The sequence below is a fragment of the Nicotiana sylvestris genome, chromosome 9 (genome assembly GCF_000393655.2).
Source record: "Nicotiana sylvestris chromosome 9, ASM39365v2, whole genome shotgun sequence".
Taxonomy (NCBI): Eukaryota; Viridiplantae; Streptophyta; class Magnoliopsida; order Solanales; family Solanaceae; genus Nicotiana; species Nicotiana sylvestris.
The window spans coordinates 115,719,916-115,742,450 of record NC_091065.1 but is presented as its reverse complement, the minus strand read 5'-3'; the positions used below and the strand labels follow the sequence as shown (position 1 = coordinate 115,742,450).

General features: G+C 39.6%; 1 protein-coding gene across 1 annotated transcript; it reads right to left on the bottom strand.

Moving 5' to 3' along the window:
* Positions 1 to 17,963: 17,963 nt before the first annotated feature.
* LOC138878085 (uncharacterized) lies at positions 17,964 to 18,359 on the bottom strand. The gene has a single exon (XM_070157742.1). It carries the CDS (start codon positions 18,357 to 18,359, stop codon positions 17,964 to 17,966), a length of 396 nt encoding a protein of 131 aa, XP_070013843.1.
* Between the last annotated feature and the right edge of the window lie 4,176 nt (positions 18,360 to 22,535).

Genomic DNA, 22,535 nt, shown 5'->3' with positions numbered 1-22,535 from the left:
TTGTGAAGGCCCTAGTATTGTTGATGCAGAAGTCAGTGGCTAAGATGCTGAGTTTGGTGATTGGAAAGACGCTCTTTTCTTGGTTAGCCAAGGAGGAGTTTTGGTGGTTTATTTTGTTGTCATTTATGTTGTCCAGGTTATTTCCAGGGTTGTAATCCGGATATTGTCCTGTGACTCAAACCCTTCTATCCTTTTATTATGCCTAGCTATTTAGTCATAGCAGCTCGTTTAGTGTTGTCTAGGTTTGTTCTAGATTTGTAACCCCAGTTTAGTTTGCTTGTTTTGTTGTTCAAACCCTTCCACCATCTGTCTAATGCAATTTTCTGTTTTCTGTAACTGCTAGTCATTTTTGTTTAGTTCTCTTTTCTTTTATAGTTCTTTTCCTGTTGACTCTAGTGACATGACGTGCACGCATAATTCTCATCATGGTTTTAAAAGTCATTTTAGTCATGAAGCAATGAAGCAATTTTGAAGATGTAGGGACATGCGAGGGGAAGTAAGCAAAGGCATTTTGAGATCATTTCAAGCCCGAATTGTGTGAAACTGGAGCAGATAGAACATAAAGAAACCTTATTGAAATGCATCCTACCGCATCGAGTCGAAGCTAAAGGCAAGTTCCCCCCAAATTTTCAGGGGGCCATTCGTGGTAATGAGAGTGAAAGTGTTGTCCAATGGTGCTTTGTATTTGACATATGTAGAAGGCAAATGTGTAGAAATGACTATCAATTCTGATGCGGTCAAAAGATATTATGTATGATTTCTTTGGTTAAGTTGTGTTTGTTCGTACTTGGCATGTTTTGAAGATTGGAATGACGAAGGCATTTTGTTCTGCTATCTAAATATTTTATCCTTTGTTACCCTTTTTGAGCCTTATTTATTTCTTTTTCATACCCCTCTTTTGGAATCAGTAGTAAAGTTCAGAAACGCAAGTGCAAATTGTAAGTAAAGGACAAAGAGAAAAAGAGAAAGAAAAGAATGAAAAGAGAAAGAAAAGAATGAAAAGAAAAAAAAAAAAAAGAAGGAAAAAAGAAGAAAAAAGAAAAAAAGAAAAACAAAAAGAAGAAAAGAAAAGAAAGAAAAAGAAAAGAAAAATCACAACAAACAAAGTAATTCCTATGACATGAACTACGTTCGACCTGATTCCTTTTAAGGATACGTATGCAGCCTCATGGTTCGGTTCCATCAAAGTAAAAATTCAAAAGTTCCCAAGCAAAGAAACTGGGGTAGAAGTTGTGATTGTTGTAAGAAATCTGATTTCGAATGTTGTAATCTCGAACCCATTTGAATGGTTTTGAGCCTTTTGATACCCTTTCTTTCTAACCCTATCCAAAAGCCCACATTACGGTCCAAAGAAAGACCTTCCGATCAGTCTTCGAGAGATGCCAAGTCAAGCGAGTAAAGGTGAATCATATTAGGGGCAACACTCCAGTCCAAACAAGGAAAATAAAAATGAGAGAGTCTTATTGGTGAAAACCCTCACGGGCATCGTAAGGCGATGAAAGCTGAGAGAAATAAAAAATGAGAGAGTTTTATTGGTGAAAACCTTCGCGGGCACCTTGAGGAAACGGTAAGTTAAGAAAAAGAACAAAATTAGAGAGACTTGATGGTGAAAACCCTTCGGGCACTAGAAGTCGAAGAAGGATTGTGAATCAGATTGGATAATCGGAGCATTGAAGCCCAGTTTCACAGTTTAAAGGTATAACAGGAGTTGAACATCATACTTGCTCAACAGAATAGGCTACAGGTGCATGTCATAGTCATTAGAGTTGGTATCCACATCTGATAAGTTTCTACTTTGTAGTTTTCTTGTTAGGAATCACCTCTTTCCTTTGTTCTTTACTCTGTTCCTTTTGTCTTGTTTACTTCCTCTTCCAGAGTCTGTTTGGTCAAAATAAGTGAGAAATGACTTCAAAATATGCCACCAGCTTTCCAATTGCACAAAACGAGATCTGGCTAGCACATCAAAGTGGCATAAGTCAAGAAAGAACAGCATACGCACTGAGTGGGTGGCAATTGACGTGCTTTGGGATTCATGTGAGACACAAAGGTTTGGCAAATGTTAGTTTATGAGCAATGCAACAGATAGAGGGTATTGGTTCTGAACGGAGAAGAGGTATTTTCTGTGATAAGGATGACAGAGAAAGTGGTTAGCAAAGTTTTCTAGTGGAAGTCAAAGTTATCATGGGAAGTGGAGGAGAAATCACCCTCAAAGTCAAGGCCACAAATCAACCACCACATTTTAAACTGACAAGATTTTTCTTTGATTGAAACAGGGGCAAAAAATTTCGTTTATTTTGGAGAAACCCTCCGTAAGGAAAAGCAAGCACCAGACAGGTTTGACCGTAAATTTTCAGGACCCTCCTGGAAAATGGGACCTAGTTTAAAATTCAAAACAATCATGAGTAGCATAATCTAGCATAAATGTACCCCAAAGGAATATAAGTTTGCTTCAAAGTTTGCATGTTTAAGATAAGATTCAATTAGGAGTTTTCAGGACCCTCCTGGATAATGGGATGTAGTTGTAAGACCTTCTTAGATAACAAGATTTAGCGGAAGTCATACCTTTAGAAAACATAATTCAGCTTTTAAAACTGTCATTCAACTAGGAGTTTTCAGGACCCTCCTGGATAATGGGATCTAGCTTTCAAATTTTTAGTAATATTTGGTAACATGATTCAGTTTAACACTCACAGATGTGCCCAGCTACCAAACTGGGGCAGGAAATTTTCTTTGTTTTGTCTATTTTGTTGAAATCAGGAGCCCACCTGGAGAGCACGAGAATACAATTCAAGTTCAGCAATCAGACACCCACCTGGAGAGCACGGGAATACAGTTCAAGTTAGAAATCAGGAGCCCACCTGGAGAGCACAAGAATACAATTCAAGTTCAGCAATCAGGCACCCACCTGGAGAGCACGGGAATACAGTTCAAGTTCTGAAATCAGGAGCCCACCTAGAGAGCACGGGAATACAATTCAAGTTCAGCAATCAGGTGCTCACCTAGAGAGCACGAGATTGCAATTCAAGTTCAGCAGTCAGGCGCCCACCTGGAGAGCACGAGAATACAATTCAAGTTCAGCAATCAGGAGCCCACTTGGAGAGCACGTGAATACAATTCAAGTTCAGCAGTCAGGCGCCCACCTGGAGAGCACATGAATACAGTTCAAGTTCAGCAGTCAGGCGCCCACCTGGAGAGCACGGGAATACAGTTCAAGTTCAGCAATCAGGCACCCACCTGGAGAGCATGGGAATACAGTTTAAGTTCAGCAATCAGGTGCCCACCTGGAGAGCACGAGAATACAGTCAAAGTCTTGGCAATCAAGCACCCACCTAGAAAGCAAGGGAATACAGATAAAATTTTGGCAATCAGGCGATCACCTGGAGAGCAAGGGAGAACAACACCAATTTTAGGGAAGGGAAACAATTTAAGTGTCGGTAATCAGGCGTCCACCTGGAGAAAAGTAAATCATCTCAGATTATAATTCGAGTTCAGTAATCAGGCGTCCACCTGAAGAAAAGGGAAAGCATCTCAGATTACAATTTAAGTCAGCAACAAAAGAAGATCGCGGCAAGAATGCGAGTCAACAGTCCGAGCTGATCAACAGAAGTTAGTCACAATAAAGAAAAAAGAAAAAAAGGGCAAGAAATGAATCCAAATGCAGAAGTTGATGAAAGATGTGAGCTTCTCAAGACATGGTTGAGGTCACAAGCACTACATGTCCGGTCTTTATCCGAAAATCTGAAGAAGAACGAGCTAGCACCTGCAACTAGCAAGCGTCAAGGTTCAAATCCAAAGTCTGCATGAAGAACCATTCAAGACTCAAGATCAAGCTTCAGAAGACTTCTAGATAGGAATTTTTTAACTCGTAGTTGACAGGCTTATCTAGTCTTTTTCATTTCTTTTGATTTTAATGTAATAACAGGACCGCAGACCGGAACTTCGGTGGAACGGCACCTCGACTAGCTTTCCACCTCGGCATACTCCATCATCTCACTCACTTCTGAACTACACGTGGCCTGATTCCTTTATAGCCAAGGATATGTAGGCAGCTCAGATACCAGAGCTCGGTCACATTCCTCTTTTCTCTTAGTTTTGGTCTCCTTAAATAAGGGTCGGGTAAAAAAAACATGTCTAGTCGTTCTTTGTCCAAAAACTCTTCACGTTTCCAATCAAAGAGGGGCAGCTGTAGACATGTGATTCTTGACCCTCCCTAAGATTTTTCATATTTTGGCACGTAAATATTTAATTTAATCCTAATATAGCTATTTCAACTAATTTTTATTCTTTTACTTTATTTTATACAAGAAAATAAAAAATACAAAAAATTGTTCCATTAATGTTTTGTTAGTCATTTTAACCTTGAAAAAATACAAAAAAATAGTTTGTTTTAATGGTCAGTCTTATTTTAACAGTTATTTTATTTAATTAATGCTAATTAATAAATAAGGTTTTATTTTAGTCCCGTTCGCGGAGAAAGTATAAAACTTGGGCTCGAGCAACCTATTTTTAGGTATAATTTTGGACCTAGCCCATAATTCCCAAGCCCATAATTCCTAGGCCCATACCCCTAACCTAATACCTACCCCTATATATAGTATCTAACACCGAAAAAACCAGGAGGACCTGCGGTTTTTCTCTTAAAAAGATCAAAGATACACAAAAAGCCAAAAGGCTCTAATCAGATGGAAGACCCTAGGGAACTAGGAAATGAGGCGCCGTTTGTGACCATTTTTCGGACTCCCCTCCCCTCTCTGGATATGGCCTCTTTCAGATGACCCTCTTGACTTCATCTTCTCCTCGACCCCTTCACCACCCACTCGCCGGAACACACACACAGAGGCACAAGACAAAAAAATCAAACGCGGTCGTGACACCTCTTGAAGATCCATGCCGTCGCCGCTCTTTCTCGTCACCGGACTCGCCGGAGAAATCTAATACGGCCACTACTCTTCTTCCTCGTAGTCTCCTCTTTCCCTTTGACTGCTATGATGGAGACGGATGGAAATAGAGAGAGAACATCGCCTGAAAATACTACATAACTATCGAGCATTCCAGTCCAAATTCCAAGAATCGAGTCGAGGTGTCCGTTGTAGCCGAGTTTGAGGAGGTTTGGTCGAGTTTCTGTTGAGGTCTTGTACGCAGTTTTGTTGGTGTTTTAGCTTCAAAAGTTGTCAACGAATCGAAGCTCAGATGCATCTATAAAAGGTTCTTTTTGTTCTTATCTCATCTTATGACAATAGCTTGATGAATGTTGTTGAAGGATCCCCGCTTATCTGTTAGCATGATTTCATGTGTGATTTTATTTGTTTATCAAATTTTTTGTGTTATTGGATCATTTATGTTGGGTTGTTAAGAGGGATTGATCAGATTTCTATGGCTGGCCTCTAAAGTAGATCTTGTGTAAATGTGCAAATCGTTTCTCTCATTCCTGAAGTCTGCTAGAGACTTGGTTCGTTATTCCGCTTCTTTGAAGATTGAGTGTCTTCTTGGTAGTTTAAGAATGTTTAGTAACACATGTAATGAATTCTTATTTTTGCTCGTTAAGTGATGTCAATCTTATTCATCTTTATTTTAGATTAATTTAATGGGTATTTTTATTGTTGGTTTCTTAAGTTAGGATGCCATGTTTGTTCGTATAATCTAAGAATGGATTTTGTTGAAGTAGATAAATATAATAGCAAAAGATCTAGGGGTGTAGTTGGATTGAATTGAACGGGTAAGTGCATGAGTTTATTTCCTTTGATGGTTTACACGCTAAGTCTGAATACATTTACTTCGTTTTAGATAACCTGTTCGGTCAAAAACAACACATTACTATTTTTTTAAGGGATACATGTGTGCATTTCATGTGACCCGATTCTAATTTCCAACAAGGTTAAATAGAACGTGTCGTGGACCACGAGTGCATTTCATGTGGCGTGGTTCAAGGCGTATTTTAGATAACGTTGAATCTTCTTAAAAATGATTTAAAATGGTTAATAAGCTATAATATACCATAGGCTAAAACATGTATTAAAATCAGATAATAGGCCAATTATAATAGTTTAAGCGACCGTGCTAGAACCACGGAATCCGGGGATGCCTAACACCTTCCCCCAGGTTAACAGAATTCCTTACTCGGATTTCTGTGTTCGCGGACTGTAATACAGAGTCAATCTTTTTCTTGATTTGGGATTTGAACCGGTGACTTGGGACACCATAAATTATCCCAAGTGGCGACTCTGAATTTTTAATAAAACAATCCCGTTTTGATTGTCACTTTAAATTAGAAAAAACTCCCATTTATACTCCCTTCCAAGGGTGTAGTAAAAAGGAGGTGTGACAGCTCCCCAAGATTTTTCATATTTTAGCACGTAAATATTTAATTAGGCCTAATATAGCTATTTCAACTAATTTTTACTCTTTTACTTTATTTTATACAAGAAAATAAAAATTACGAAAAATTATTCCATTAATGTTTTGTTAGTCATTTTTAACCTTGAAAAAATAGTTTGTTTTAATGGTCAGTCTTATTTTAACAGTTATTTTATTTAAGTATGACTAATTAATAAATAAGGTCACATTTTAGTCCCGTTCGCGGAGAAAGTATAAAACTTGGGCTCGAGCAACCCATTTTTAGGTCTAATTTTGGATCTAGCACATAATTCTCAAGCCCATAATTCCTAGGCCCATACCCCTAACCTAATCCCTACCCCTATATGTAGTATCTAACACCGAAAAAACCAGGAGGACCCGCGGTTTTTCTCTGAAAACGAACAAAGATACACAAAAAGCAAAAAGGTTCTAATCAGACGGAAGACCTTAGGGATCTAGGAAATGAGGCGCCATTTGTGACCATTTTTCGGACTCCCCTCCCCAATCTGGATATGTTCTCTTTCAGAAAACCCTCCTGACTTCATCTTCTCCTCGACCCCTTCACCACCCACTCGCCGGAACACATACACACACAGGCACAAGAAAAGAAAAATCAAACGCGGCCATGACACCTCTTGAAGATCCATGCCGCCGCCGCTCTTTCTCGTCACCGGACTCGCCGGAGAAATCTAATACGGCCACTGCTCTTCTTTCTCATCGTCTCCTCTTTCCCTTTGACTGCTATGATGGAGACGGATGGCAATAGAGAGAGAACATCGCCTGAAAATACTCCATAACCATCGAGCATTCCAATCTAAAGTCCAAGAATCGAGTTGAGGTGTTCATTGTAGCCGAGTTCGAGGAGGTTTGGACAAGTTTCTGTTGAGGTCTTGTACGCAGTTTTGTTGGTGTTTTTGCTCCAAAAGTTGTCAAGAAATCGAAGCTCAGATGCATCTATAAAAGGTTCTTTTTGTTCTTATCTCATCTTATGACAATAGCTTGATGAATGTTGTTGACGGATCCCCGCTTCTCTGTTAGCATGCTTTCATGTGTGATTTTATTTTGTTTATCAATTTTTGGTGTTATTGGATCATTGATGTTGGGTTGTTAAGAGGGATTGATCAGATTTGTATGGCTAGTCTCTAAAGTAGATCTTGTGTGAATGTGCAAATCGTTTCTATCGTTCCTGAAGTCTGCTAAAGACTTGGTTCGTTATTCTGCTTCTTTGAAGATTGAGTGTCTTCTTGGTAGTTTAAGAATGTTTATTCACACATGTAATGAATTCTTATTTTTGCTCTTTAAGTGATCTGAATCTTATTTATCTTTATATTTAATGGGTACTTGTATTGTTGGTTTCTTAAGTTAGGATGCCATGTTTGTTTATATAATCTAAGAATGGATTTTGTTGAAGTAGATAAATATAATAGCAAAAGATCCAGGGGTGTAGTTGGATTGAATTGAACGGGTAAGTGGATGAGTTTATTGCCTTTGATGGTTTACATGCTAAATTTGAATATATTTACTCCGTTTTAGATAACCTGTTCGGTCAAAAAACAACACATTACTATTTTTTTAAGGGATCCGGGTGTGCATTTCATGTGACCCGATTCTAATTTCCAACAAGGTTAAATAGAATGTGTCGTGGACTGCGGGTGCATTTTATGTGACGTGGTTCAAGGCGTGTTTTAGATAACGTTGAATCTTCTTAAAAATGATTAAAAGCGGTTAATAAGCTAAAATGTACCATAGGCTAAAACATGTATTAAATTAGATAATAGGCTAATTACAATAGTTTAAGCGACCCTGATAGAACCACGAAATTCGGGGATGCCTAACACCTTCCCCCGGGTTAACAGAATTCCTTACCCGGATTTCTGTGTTCGCGGACTGTAATACATAGTCAATCTTTTCCTCGATTCGGGATTTGAACCGGTGACTTGGGACACCATAAATTATCCCAAGTGGCGACTCTAAATTTTTAATAAAATAATACTGTTTCGATTGTCACTTTAAATTGGAAAAAACTCCCATTTTTACTCCCTTCCAGGGGTGTAGTAAAAAGGAGGTGTGACAGCTCCCCAAGATTTTTCATATTTTAGCACGTAAATATTTAATTTAGGCCTAATATAGCTATTTCAACTAATATTTACTCTTTTACTTTATTTTATATAAGAAAATAAAAATTACAAAAAATTGTACCATTAATGTTTTGTTAGTCATTTTTAACCTTGAAAAAATAGTTTGTTTTAATGGTCAGTCTTATTTTAATAGTTATTTTATTTAAGTATGACTAATTAATAAATAAGGTCGTATTTTAGTCCCGTTCGCGGAGAAAGTATAAAACTTGGGCTTGAGCAACCCATTTTTAGGTCTCATTTTGGACCTAGCCCATAATTCTCAAGCCCATAATTCCTAGGCACATACCCCTAACCTAATCCCTACCCCTATATATAGTATCTAACACCGAAAAAACCAGGAGGACCCGCGGTTTTTCTTTGAAAAAGATCAAAGATACACAAAAAGCCAAAAGGCTCTAATTAGACGGAAGACCCTAGGGATCTAGGAAATGAGGCGCCGTTTGTGACCATTTTTCGGACTCCCCTCCCCTCTCTGGATATGGTCTCTTTCAGACGACCCTCCTGACTTCATCTTCTCCTCGACCCCTTCACCACTCACTTACCGGAACACACACACAGAGGCAAAAGACAAAAAAATCAAACGCGGCCGTGACACCTCTTGAAGATCCATGCCTCCGCCGCTCTTTCTCGTCACCGGACTCGCCGGAGAAATCTAATACGGTCACTGCTCTTCTTTCTCCTCTTCTCCTCTTTCCCTTTGACTGCTATGATGGAAATGGATAGAAATAGAGAAAGAACATCGCCTGAAAATACTCCATAACCTTCGAGCATTCCAGTCCAAAGTCCAAGAATCGAGTCGAGGTGTCCGTTGTAGCCAAGTTCGAGGAGGTTTGGTCGAGTTTCTGTTGAGGTCTTGTACGCAGTTTTGTTGGTGTTTTAGCTCCAAAGGTTGTCAAGGAATCTAAGCTCAGATGCATCTATAAAAGGTTCTTTCTTTTCTTTCTCATCTTATGATAATAGCTTGATGAATGTTGTTGACGGGTCCCCGCTTCTCCGTTAGCATGCTTTCATATGTGATTTTATTTTGTTTATCAATTTTTGGTGTTATTGGATCATTGATGTTGGGTTGTTAAGTGGGATTGACAGATTTCTATGGCTGGCCTCTAATGTAGATCTTGTGTAAATGTGCAAATCGTTTCTCTTGTTCCTGAAGTCTGCTAGAGACTTGGTTCGTTATTCTACTTCTTTGAAGATTGAGTGTCTTCTTGGTAGTTTAAGAATGTTTAGTAACACATGTAATGAATTCTTATTTTTGCTCCTTAAGTGATCTCAATCTTATTCATCTTTATTTTAGATTAATTTAATGGGTACAGTCACGACCCTATTACCTAACCCGGTCGTGATGGCGCCTCTCGTGAAGACAAGGCCAGCCAGACCAAAACGGGACACCTCTTTAAGCAGTTAAATATCATAAATAGTAATAAACATAATGTAATATCCATAAGTTGCGAAAACTTTAGCGATAACAACAGTGGAAACCATCCCGACACAGCCTAAACCGGGGTGTCACAAGTCATGAGCTACTACAGAATATGCTATAGGTCTACAAAGTACGGAATCCGATAATACAACAGTCTGAAGAAAACATAAATGATAGAGGATAAGAGAGACAAGTGACTGCGAATGTCAACAGCTACCTCGTAACTCCAAATCACTGCCTAGCCTGGAAGGAATCAACACTCAGGTGCGGACTCTGCTATGCCTGAATCTGCACACACGGTGTAGGGAGTAATGTGAGTACTCCGACACAGTGAGTAATAATTATAAATAATGACTGAAAGTATGAAAACACGTAAAGGCACAAAGCAATTCCATATCAAGTAGTAAAATCACTTAAAGTAGTAAATCAGTGAAGAAATCAAATGATATTCCTAAGTCAAAAATCATCTCCCGAAGCTAGCCGAACCATCGGAACTCACTTCCGAGCCTTCTAACACATAAGTTAACATCTGGTTGACTTTTCCAACTTAAGCCTTCTTAAAAGAAACTAAGTGTCTCATTTCTTACCAAATCCTCTTCGAACTCGAACTAATCAACCCGATCACATAAAACACGAATAACGAAGCATAAAGAAGCTGGAATGGGGAAAACAGAGCGGTAATTTATGAGACAACTGGTCGGGTCGTCATATTCTCCCCAACTTAAACAAACGTTCGTCCTCGAACGAGTCAAGAAACATACCTGAATCCTTGAATAGGTGAGGATATCTGCTCCACATCTCCCGCTCGGTCTCCTAGGTAGCCTCCTCCACGGGCCGACCTCTCCACTGCACTTTCACTGAAGCTATACCCTTTGACCTCAACTTCCGAACCTAACGACCCAAAATAGCTACTGGCTCCACATCAAAGGTCAAATCATCATACAACTGAACCGTGCTGAAGTCCAAAACATGAGACGGATCCCCAATATACTTTCGAAGCATAAAAACATGAAATACCGGATGCACACTGTCACACCTCCTTTTTCACTTACACCCGCAAGGGCATAAAGGATTTTTTCCAATTAAAGGACAATCAGAACGGAATTTATTTATTAATATTAAGAGTCGCCACTTGGGAGATTAATGGTGTCCCGAGTCACCGGTTGAATCCCGAACCGAGGAAATTATGACTCTGTTAACAGTCTGCGAACCAAAAATCCGAGTAAAGAACTCTGTTAACCCGGGAGAAGGTATTAGGCATTCTCGGGTTCCGTGGTTCTAGCACGGTCGCTCAACTATTGTATTTGATTTTATCTGATTTCAAAACATGTTCTTGCTTATGTGCTTTTTAATTTTGAACCGCTTTTATTATTATTATTATTTTTTATGAGAGTTGCAACGTCGTGAAGACGCATCTCGAACCACGTCGCATCAATGCACCCGTGGTTGTCGACACATTTCGACTCTGTTGAGATTTGAATTTGGGTCGCATCAATGCGCACCCGAGTTTAGGAATGTAATTTTATTAAAGTCGTGCTTAAAGAGTCTAGTGTATTATTATTTTGTGGAAGGCCGTGAGATTTGCTAAACGGCCCATCCCGAAGTCTAAAAGTTAATACAATATTTATTGAGGGCCCCGAAATTTTATTTCTCATTTGGCGAGGCTCATTTCATTTTATTTTAAAAGGGCAAGCCTAGAAGCAACTATAATTTTTCTAATTTTTATCTCTAAAATAATACAAAAAGAAAATCCTAGTTAATTAAAGTATTAGAGGAAAACAAATCCTCGTGATTCAATCCAAATTTAGTTAAGCCCGATGAAACAATAACAACATAGCCTTAGCATTCTTACTCGAAACTATCGGATTGTGTTTCATAACACTAAATGGGCAACTATAGACTTGGGCACAGGCCCAGACGTATATTCACAGTGGAACGTGACCTGGGCCACCCATGGAGGTATTTAAACCCTTTACCTTGTGCAGATAGGCTGTTGAGCCCAACCCACCAAATCAACCAACTTACTAATCAATTCGCCCCGTTCTTACTGAAATGTTTCTTCAATGTTCTGATCAAATTCCAAAGGTAGTTATTGCTTGAGTCCCGATTTTTTATACCCAGACCTACGTATTCTATTGCTTTATCCAGAACATGTCGATTAAGCTGAAACACTATTAGCTAAATGAAACAATTACATTCAAAAGCTAATTTAACCAACATGAATAGCTGATATCTAATTACACTCCCAACACTAATGCTCATTCAAGTGCTAACATCAAGTTCACACCTCAGCTGAATTTAAGGCATCATTATGCTTACTCAAATACTAATTGCTAACAGAAATCAATTCATCATACTTGCTACCAGAACAAATGGAAAACAATTAACATGCTAAAATATAGTCCAAATGACTCATGTAGTCCACTTTATACAAATAATTTGGATGAAATTAAAATAGGGCATGAAATTAGGACAAAACGCGAAATTCATAGATCTCTTTAAACATCACTTCGCTTCATATTCGAAAGCCTGAAAATTACAGCATAGGTACCTGGATATGAAGATTCAAAGAAGAAGAAAAGATCAGCAGTAGTGGATAACATGCAGCAACATTTTGAGATAACCAAACAACAACAAATACACAGCCCAGAAAATCGAAGTATAGCCCAGAAAGAAATTTGAAAATCAGATCAAGTGATGGATCAACTTGAATCAATTTCAAAACATACCAAATAACCTTGGAAATCACTCAGAATGAGCTCAACACTTTCAACCAGACCCAAGCTCAATAAAACTTAGCTTAATTGGACCTAATCTCATGCGAAACCATCTCAAATTTCTCTGAAACCACAACTTATCCGATTTTGAACTAGGAAACTGGAAATTGAACTGAAAATTCCAATGGAATAATAACTTTCTTTTTTTGGGTTTTCTATTAGATTTTCTGTGGTTTTTTTTTTTTGAATTTTGAATGTTTTGAACTTCAAGTTCAGATCTGAAAAATCAGAGAGGATCTTCCTTGGGGAATGTTTCTAGCCCAGACCCCCCAATGAAGGCATTGGGGTTGCCTTTTATAGGCAACAAATAGGGTAGAATGTTCTAGATGACACTCACACATTTTCCCTCTTTTAATTTCAGATTCTCCCTATTAGTCCTTCAATTTCTGCCTTGTTTCTCATGTTACTGCCCTAAGTTTACTGAAATCTATACTAAAGTCTTATTCTAGAAGGCCCTAGGGTGTTCTTTTACCTATACAATACCTACACCACCCTTATCTTGGTTTGAAATTACTATTCTTAATACAACTACCCTTTTCCATGCCTAAACTACCCTTATTTCCTCCCTGAAATTACTACCCAAACAAGCTAAGCTTCAAACCCCTAACTAACTGACTCAAACCCTATGTTAGCCTAACTACAAATCAATTATAGTCTCCCAAAGAGTCCAATTCAGCCTTAATCAGACCAAAACAAACTAAACTAATTAGAACTAGCTAGACGACTAATCAAACTGAAGCCAAACATGAACTAATTAGTAATTAACTAAAGGAACACCAGAAATTAAATTAAGCAAAACTTAGTAAAACTAATTAACAAATTATAAATCGAACTAAGATCAGGAATTGGAACATATTAAAATCAAACAAACAACTAGACTTAATCAAATCAGGACACAAGATTAGAACAATATTGACAAAACATAAAACGCAAATTAACAAGACATTAACCATGGAATTCACACATGCAGAGAATCAGAAAAGGAACAAGAAATTGCAAATAAAAGAAAATACCAATTACGAACTCACTGACAACAAAGAGCTCCGGCCAATGGTTGTTTCCAAATCCCCCGAAATTTCTGACCCGTAACATCCCTAACCATGTGTTTTTCATAAGAAAACACCTGGTTAGGGTTGTTAGGGTCCGAAATCATGGAGATTTTTCCTTAGGGTTTTGGTCGGAAACCTTCGATTTGATATTCGAACTTTTCCAGGCAGATTCGAGAGACAAGGCCATGGGGTTTGGGTAGGGGAGGCCCAGGCGGTCACATGGTGTTAATTTGGTGGTGATTGTGTTACTTTGTGTTTTGGCCGGAAACCTTTGATCGAAGATTCGCCGAGCTAGGGCTGGATTTGAAGGAAACGGGTGGTGGATCCATGACGAGGGGGAAGAGGAGGTTTCGTGGTGTTATTTTGGAGGGGTTTAGGAGTAGTGGCATTCGCCGACGGTGGGGTTCCGACGGAGGACATGAGGGCGGCTGGTTTTTAGGGTTAGAGATGGACGGGGGGTCTGAGAGACGAGACAGGGGGGGAGTGAACATTCAGACATATATATATAAAACATTCTAAGACGATCTCATCCGTTTGATCAAGAAACAACGGCTGAGATAAGCTTCCTGAAAACGACGTCGTTTGGACTTTTGAAGATCCGGACCTGGTCTGTGTTGGATTGGGCTTGGGGCGTGGGAAGGAAGAAAAAATGTTGGGCCCGGGTGAAATGAATTGGGCATGGCCCAAATCGTGGGCAGCCCTTTCTCTATTTCTTTTTATTTTCTTTTTTTCTCTTTTCATTTGTTTCTTTTATCTATATTTTGTATTTTTTTGTATTTTTCTGATTTTATATAATTGCAACAATTAAAATAAATTCCTAATATATCTCACTAATTGATTTCTAAAATTATTTTAAAAACTATTTCGGGACAAATTCACAATTAAACCATTAAAAATGCAAAAGTGAACTATCTTTGTTATTTTCTGCATATTTGTTCTAAAACAAATTAACCCCTAATTAATACTAAAAATATGAAATTAAATCCTAAATGCAAATGCATACTTTTGTATTTTTCATATGAATAAAAATGCACAGATACAATGCAACAATTAATAGAAAATGACACCAAAATTCACAAAAATTGTAAAATAATAAAGAAATTGTTTTTGTTTGAATTTCTGGGAAAAATTTGCTTTGGGAAAAAATCACGTGCTCACAGCTGCCCCTCTTTGCCCGGAAACACGAAGGGTTTTCGTGCAAAGACAAGTGACTGGAAACGAACGATTTTTGCCTATTTGAATATTCCGCGTGAAGCATTTTTTGAAAGAGATGACCGCACCCTGCTTCAGAGGTTGCCTACATATCCTAGGCTAAACAGGAATCAGGTCAGTGTAGTTCGGGAGTGTTTGGTAACTGGGACTACCAGGAGCTATGATTTCACTGCGATTGCTGCTGCTACTGCTTGCTGACCTTCCTTATTACACCATGGCGAAATAAAAGAAGTTAGACTAAACTATGACCTACGAATTACAAAATTCTATCTAAATTCTTCAAACTTGTTGTTGTACTTCCTCGTTGCTTTGTTGTCTTGTGTTTTCTTGGTAAAATCCCTTGTTGCCATTGCGAACTACAAACTGAGGTGTTGTTCCTTTCTTCAAATTGCTGAACTTAAATGTATTCCCTTATTGTAAATTACTGAAACTTGAACCGTATGTCTCCATTCTCTAGGCGGACTCCTGACTTCTGAATCTTGAAATTGAATGTATTCCTCTGTTATCCAGGCGGGCTCCTAACTGCTGAACTTGAACTTGAATATATTCATCTGTTATCCAGGCGGGCTCCTGACTTCTGAATAGATAAAATAAAGAATATGAAAGCTAAAACTTAAATTGTACTCCCTTGTTCTCCAGGCGGGATCCTGACTGCTGCGCTTGAAAGTATTCCCTGCTCTTCAGGCGGGCTCCTGACTTCAACTTGAAATGTATTTCCTGCTCTCCAGACGGGCTCCTGACTTCAAGATAGACAAAACAAAGAAGATTTTCTGCCCCAGTTTGGTGGCTGGGGCAGATGTGATTGTAAAACTAAACCATGCTACGATGTATTACTAAGGATTTGAAAGCTAGGTCCCATTATTCAGGGGGTCCTGACAACTCTTGACTAAACAACGATTTAAAATCTAAGTTATATCTCCTACAGGCGTGACTTCTGCTAAATAATGCTATCTAAGAGGATATTTAAACTACTCCCCATTATCTAGGAGGGTCCTGAAAATCAAAGGTCAAATTTTATCTTAAAGGCGACAACTTTCATGTCTGAATTATACTACCTTACAACAAAGTTTACGCTAAATGTTGTTATCTGATTGAAATCTTAAAGCTAAGTCCCATTATTCATGAGGGTCCTGGAAACTCCTAATTGAATCCTGTCTCGAACATGCAAACTTCTAAGCTAACTTATATTCTTTTGGAATACATTTATGCTAGATTATGCTATTTCTGAACTTTAAACTAGGTCCCATTTTCCAGGAGGGTCCTGAAAATTTGAAAACTAAATCCCATTATCCAGGAGGGTCCTGTAAATCAAAAAGCAAACCTTTTGGTGACTGCCTTTCCCCACAGAGAGTTCCTCTGACACAAACGAACTTTTCTGCCCCTGTTTTAATCAAAGAAAATTTGTCAGTTCAAAAATGGTGGTTAGTTGGCGGCATTCTTGTTGGAGATCTTTCTGCTGCATTGTTTTGTTCCGACTGGCTTCCCGAACTGGCCCTAAATCGCTTTGACTTTCTGACTGATCTCCGAACCCCTGACTCTGACAAACTGAGTGTTATGTATCCATGTTGTTGTTTCCCACCTTTGACTTTTCTGAACCTTTGCACTTCCCTCGACATTTCCCAATCATTCCACCAATGACATTTCCGGTGATTCCCTGTATTCCACCTTTCATCACATTGTTTTTGACATGCTCTGACCACATCGCGCTTTACACTTTCCAGAATCTTGTAGTGAGTTTTGAAATCCCTTTCCACTTGATTTGAACAAAACTAACATTGAAACGTTTTAGACATATAAAACTCCCAAAGAAAATGAAATTCAATGAGTTTACGAGTGAAGGATAAAAAGAACCCAAAACTGGATGACTGTTTAAAAGAAAAAGGGAAAGAAACTTATCTGACCGGAACAACTGGTACCAATCATCATGACATGCATTTTGGACTAATCGGCCCAATCTGTCCAACTAATCAACTCTTGGTCGCCACCCTTTGTTACCCTAGAATTTCCATCACTTTATTACTTTATCCAAACCTTAGCCTTGTTCGTCCTGTGGTGCATCGAAGCAATTTTCTACCAACAGACCTTTCTCCATCAATCACTTATCAACTCACTTTTGCCTCAAGGTGCCCGTAAGGGTTTTTACCAATAAGACTCTCTCATTCTATTCTTTCTCTCAACTCTCGTCGCCTTACGGTGCCTGTGCTGGTTTTCACCAATAAGACTCTCTCATTTTTATCTTTTTGTTTTTCCTGCTTGAACCAGAGTGTTGCCCCAGACATGAATTAGATTTACCTGCTTGACTTGGCATTTTTCAAAGATTGATCGGAAGGTCTTTCTTTGGACCGTAATGTGGGTTTTGGACGGGGCTATCAAGAAAGGGTATGAAAGGCATCAAAATAATTTCAAAATTGGTTAAAATTACAACTTTCGAAATCAGATTTCTTACAACAACCACGACTTCTGCCCCAGTTTCTTTCTTGGGGATTTTTGGATTTTATTTTGGTATGACTGAACCTCAGCGAGGCTGCCTACGTACCCTTGCGGGTTCAAGTCAAACATAGTTCACGTCATAGAGACTACGTTGTTGTTCTTTTCCTTTCTTTTCTTCATTTTCTTTTTCTTTCTTTCTTCTTTTCACTTTCAATTTTCTTCTTCTTTTCTTTTCCTTCTTTTATTCCTTTCTTTTCACTTTTCTTTCTCTTTTCATTTTCTTTTCTTCCGCACTCGCGTTTCTTAATGGTGACATTGATTCCGAAAGAGGGATATGAAAGAAAATAAGTAAGGCTCAAAGGGGATGACAAGGGGTAAAAGTGTTTAGATAGCAGAACAAAACGCCTTCGTCATTTCAATCTTTAAAGTATGCCAAATACAAACAAATACAATCAAAATAAAGAAATCAAACATAGTATCTTTTGACCGCATCGGAATTGATGGCCATTTCTACACATTTTCCTTCTACGTCTGTCACATATAGTGCGCCATTAGACAATACTCTGGTTACAACAAATGGCCCCTACCAGTTTGGGGCAAACTTTCCTTTTGCTTCAACCCAATGAGGCATAATACGTCTCAGCACTAACTGTCCGACTTCAAACTTCCTCGGACGCACTTTCTTATTGTACGCTCTTGCCATTCTTTGCTGGTACAGTTGACCATGACACACTGATGCCAATCTCATCTCGTCAGTCAAACTCAACTGCTCAAGGCGGCTTTTCACCCATTCATCATCATCGATCTCAGCCTCTACTATGATTCGGAGAGACGGGATTTCCACTTCTGCGGGTATCACTGCTTCCGTGCCATATACCAGAGAGTAAGGAGTTGCCCCCACTGAGGTACGAACAGTGGTGCGGTATCCCAACAATGCAAAAGGCAGCTTTTCGTGCCACTGTCTAGCTCCTTTCACCATTTTCCAGAGTATTTTCTTTATATTCTTATTGGCTGCCTCAACCGCACCATTTGCCTTAGGGCGGTATGGGGTAGAATGACGATGAGTAATCTTGAACTTCTCACATGTCTCCTTCATCAGATGACTATTAAGATTAGCCCCATTGTCTGTGATAATCACCTTCGGTATCCCAAACCGACAAATAATGTTCGCATGCACAAAATCCACCACAACTTTCTTGGTCACAGTCTTGAACGTCTTAGCTTCCACCCATTTGGTAAAATAATCTATAGCTACCAGAATAAACCTGTGCCCATTTGATGCTATTGGATCAATTGGCCCAATAACATCCATGCCCCAGGCAACAAAAGGCCATGGTGCGGACATCGTGTGTAGTTTTGATGGCGGATAATGAATCAAGTCTCCATGCACTTGGCACTGATGGCATTTACGTACGAAACTGATACAATCTTGCTCCATAGTAAGCCAATAGTAACCTGCCCGTAGGATCTTCTTTGCCAAAACATATCCACTCATATGCGGTCCACAGACTCCTAAATGTACCTCAATCATGATAGATGTGGCCTGCCTCGCATCCTTGTACCTCAACAACCCGAGGTCTGGAGTTCTTTTGTACAACACTCCTCCACTAAGGAAAAACCCGCTTGCCAACCATCGAATTGTTCGTTTCTAATCACCTGTGGCATGTATCGGATACACACCCATCCTAATATACTCCTTGATGTCATGAAACCACGGCTCACCATCAAGTTCCTCTTCCACTACATTACAATAAGCGTGCTGATCGCGGACCTGAATCTGCAAAGGGTCCACGTAAGCCTTATCCGGATGGTGTAACATCGATGCCAGAGTAGCCAACGCATCGGCCACTTCATTATGAATCCTTGGAATGTGCTTGAATTCTATTGACTGAAACCATTAACAAAGCTCGTGCAAACATTGTCGGTACGGTATAAGCTTTAAGTCCCGTGTTTCCCATTTTCCTTGAATTTGGTGTACCAGTAGGTCCGAGTCACCCATGACCAAGACTTCCTAGACACCCATATCTACATCTAATCTCAACCCCAAGATACATGCCTCATATTCTGCCATGTTGTTCGTACAATAAAAACGAAGCTGAGCTGTAACAAGGTAATGTTGCCCTGTTTCAGAAATAAGCACCGCTCCTATTCCCACGCCTTTCATGTTTGCGGCCCCATCAAAGAAAAGTTTCCATCCTGGCTTCTCAACTTGTTCCAATTCTTCAACATGCATCACCTCTTCATCAGGGAAATAAGTCTTCAAAGGTTCATAATTTTCATCAACCGGATTCTCGGCCAGATGGTCCGCCAAGGCCTGTGCTTTCACCGTAGTCCGAGTCATGTAGACAATGTCAAACTCTGTGAGCAGGGTCTGCCACTTTGCAAGCCTCCCTGTGGGCATAGGCTTCTGAAAGATATACTTTAACGGGTCCAAACGGGATATGAGGTAAGTAGTATAAGATGACAAATAGTGTTTCAGCTTCTGTGCCACCCAGATCAGGGCGCAACATGTCCTCTCCAACTGAGTATACTTAACCTCGTAGGGTGTGAACTTCTTGCTGAGGTAATAGATGGCCTGCTCCTTCCTTCCAGTAATATCATGTTGACCCAACACACAGCCAAATGAATTGTCCAATACCGTTAAATATAGTATCAAACGTCGCCCTGGTTCTGGCGGAACCAACACGGGTGGATTTTATAAATATCCCTTTATCTTATCAAACACCTCCTGACATTCGTTTGTCCACTTGACCGCAACATCTTTCTTTAATAGCTTAAAGATAGGCCTACAAGTTGTCGTGAGCTGAGCGATGAACCTGCTGATATAATTCAATCTTCCGAGCAAACTCATCACCTCGGTCTTGATCCTTGGAGGTGGCAATTCATGGATGGCCTTGATTTTTGATGGATCCAGTTCAATACCCCGGCGGCTGACTACAAACCACAACAACTTTCCAGACGGCACCCCGAACGCGCACTTTGCAGGATTAAGCTTGAGATTGTATCTGCGAAGCCTTTGGAAGAACTTCCTCAGATCCCTAACATGATCAGATTGTTGTCTGGACTTTACAATCACATCGTCCACATACACCTCGATTTCCTTGTGTATCATATCATGGAATATTGTTGTCATTGCCCTCATATAAGTTGCCCCAACATTTTTCAAACCAAACGGCATAACCCGATAGCAGTATGTGCCCCATGGCGTGACAAATGCCATTTTTTATGCATCTTCCTCGTCCATTAAAATCTGATGATAACCCACGTAACAATCCACAAAAGAACCAATCTCATGTTTGGCACAATTATCAATTAATATGTGGATGTTCGGCAGTGGAAAATTGTCTTTTGGACTTGCCTTGTTAAGATCCCGGTAATCGACACACACCCTGGTCTTGCCATCTTTCTTTGGCACAGGCACAACATTAGCTAACCAGGTGGGATACAGTGTAACCTGAATGACCTTCGCATCGAACTGCTTGGTAATCTCTTCTTTGATCTTTACACTTATGTCCGTTTTGAACTTTCTCAACTTCTGCTTGACAGGAGGGAATGCCGGGTCAGTGGGCAATTTGTGAACCACTAAATCGGTACTTAGACCCGGCATGTCATCATATGACCATGAAAAAACATCCTTGTACTCGAACAATGCTTTGATTATCCCCTCCTTGAGCTGTGGCTCCAGATGAACACTTATTTTAGTTTCACGGACATTATCTTGGTCCCCTAGATTAACTACTTTCGTATCATTTAGGTTAGGTTTGGGTTTTTTTTCAAAGTGACTTAATTCTTTACTAACTTCCTCATAGGCCTCGTCGTCATCATATTCCACCTCATCACGACACTCGATTTCTTGCACTATTATTTCTGAATTAGATTGGCTTTTAAAACTGGGCCGAAGATTCCTCATGCATGTCATGTCATTGATATCATCATAAAGAGAACTGTACAAAAAAGAAAAAGAAAAAGAAATGGAAAAAAAATTAGGAATTAAGAAAGAAAAGAATTGCATTTCATTGAATGTAAAGATAACAAGGTTTTAACTCATCCAAACGGACGGAACATAGCAACTGAATTACAAACCCTGGAATAATCCAGGTGAACAAACGGAAAACAAAACCCACTACCGTTACTCCCTCCGAGATGGAAGAGGAGTGGCTTCCCAGTTGTTGACATTAGCATGTGGCCCGATGTACTGTATATCTGCTTTGCTTGACCCTTCCCCGGCCTCATCTATGTTTACCTCATCAAATACCTTCTCAAGCCCTTTCTCCAAGTTCCCATCCACACCAATCAGTGGACCAGACACCTTTGCCAATAATTGCTTCCCGATACTTGGCCTAACAAAGGACCTGGACAGACGTGGAATTGGTTTGGGAAAAACCCAGACTCTTTTCTTCATCTTGCGGGCTCGTCTCACATCCGCCGCCGTAGGCTTGAACTCCAGCCCAAAGGTATCCAGATTCTTGGGCAGATAAACTGGCTGAACAATACCTTGCAAATCAGCACCCAACCCTTTGCCTGGTACAAACCCGTTTTTCAACATTTCAGAGGCTATCATGACAGTTGCAGCTGTTATTCTAGGGACCGGGACGCTTTTCCCTTTAGGAGCCTTTTCTACCGAGACTGTATCAAAAACTTGGTAAACCCATGGCCCTTTATCATCATCAGTCTCTATGAAGGGTACGATGGTATCCCTTACAATGCTCATGTTGTCTTCCCCATGTACTACGATCTCTTGTCTATCCCACTCGAATTTAACCATCTGATGTAGTGTAGAAGGCACTGCTTTGGCAGCGTGGATCCATGGTCGCCCCAACAGAAGATTATAAGACACCGCCACGTTTAACACCTGAAACTCCATGGTGAACTCGACCGGACCAATTTTCAATTCAAGTATAATGTCACCCACTGTGTCTGTACCACCACCATCAAACCCCCGAATGCAGATGCTATTCTTATGAATTCTGTCATCATCAACCTTCAACTTGTTCAATGTAGAAAAAGGACAGATATTGGCACTGGACCCATTATCAATCAATACTCGAGTGACTACCGAATCTTCACATTTAACGGTCAAATAAAGAGCTTTATTATGTTCAGTACCCTCCACGGGCAATTCATCATCAGAAAATGTCACTCTGTTTACCTCAAA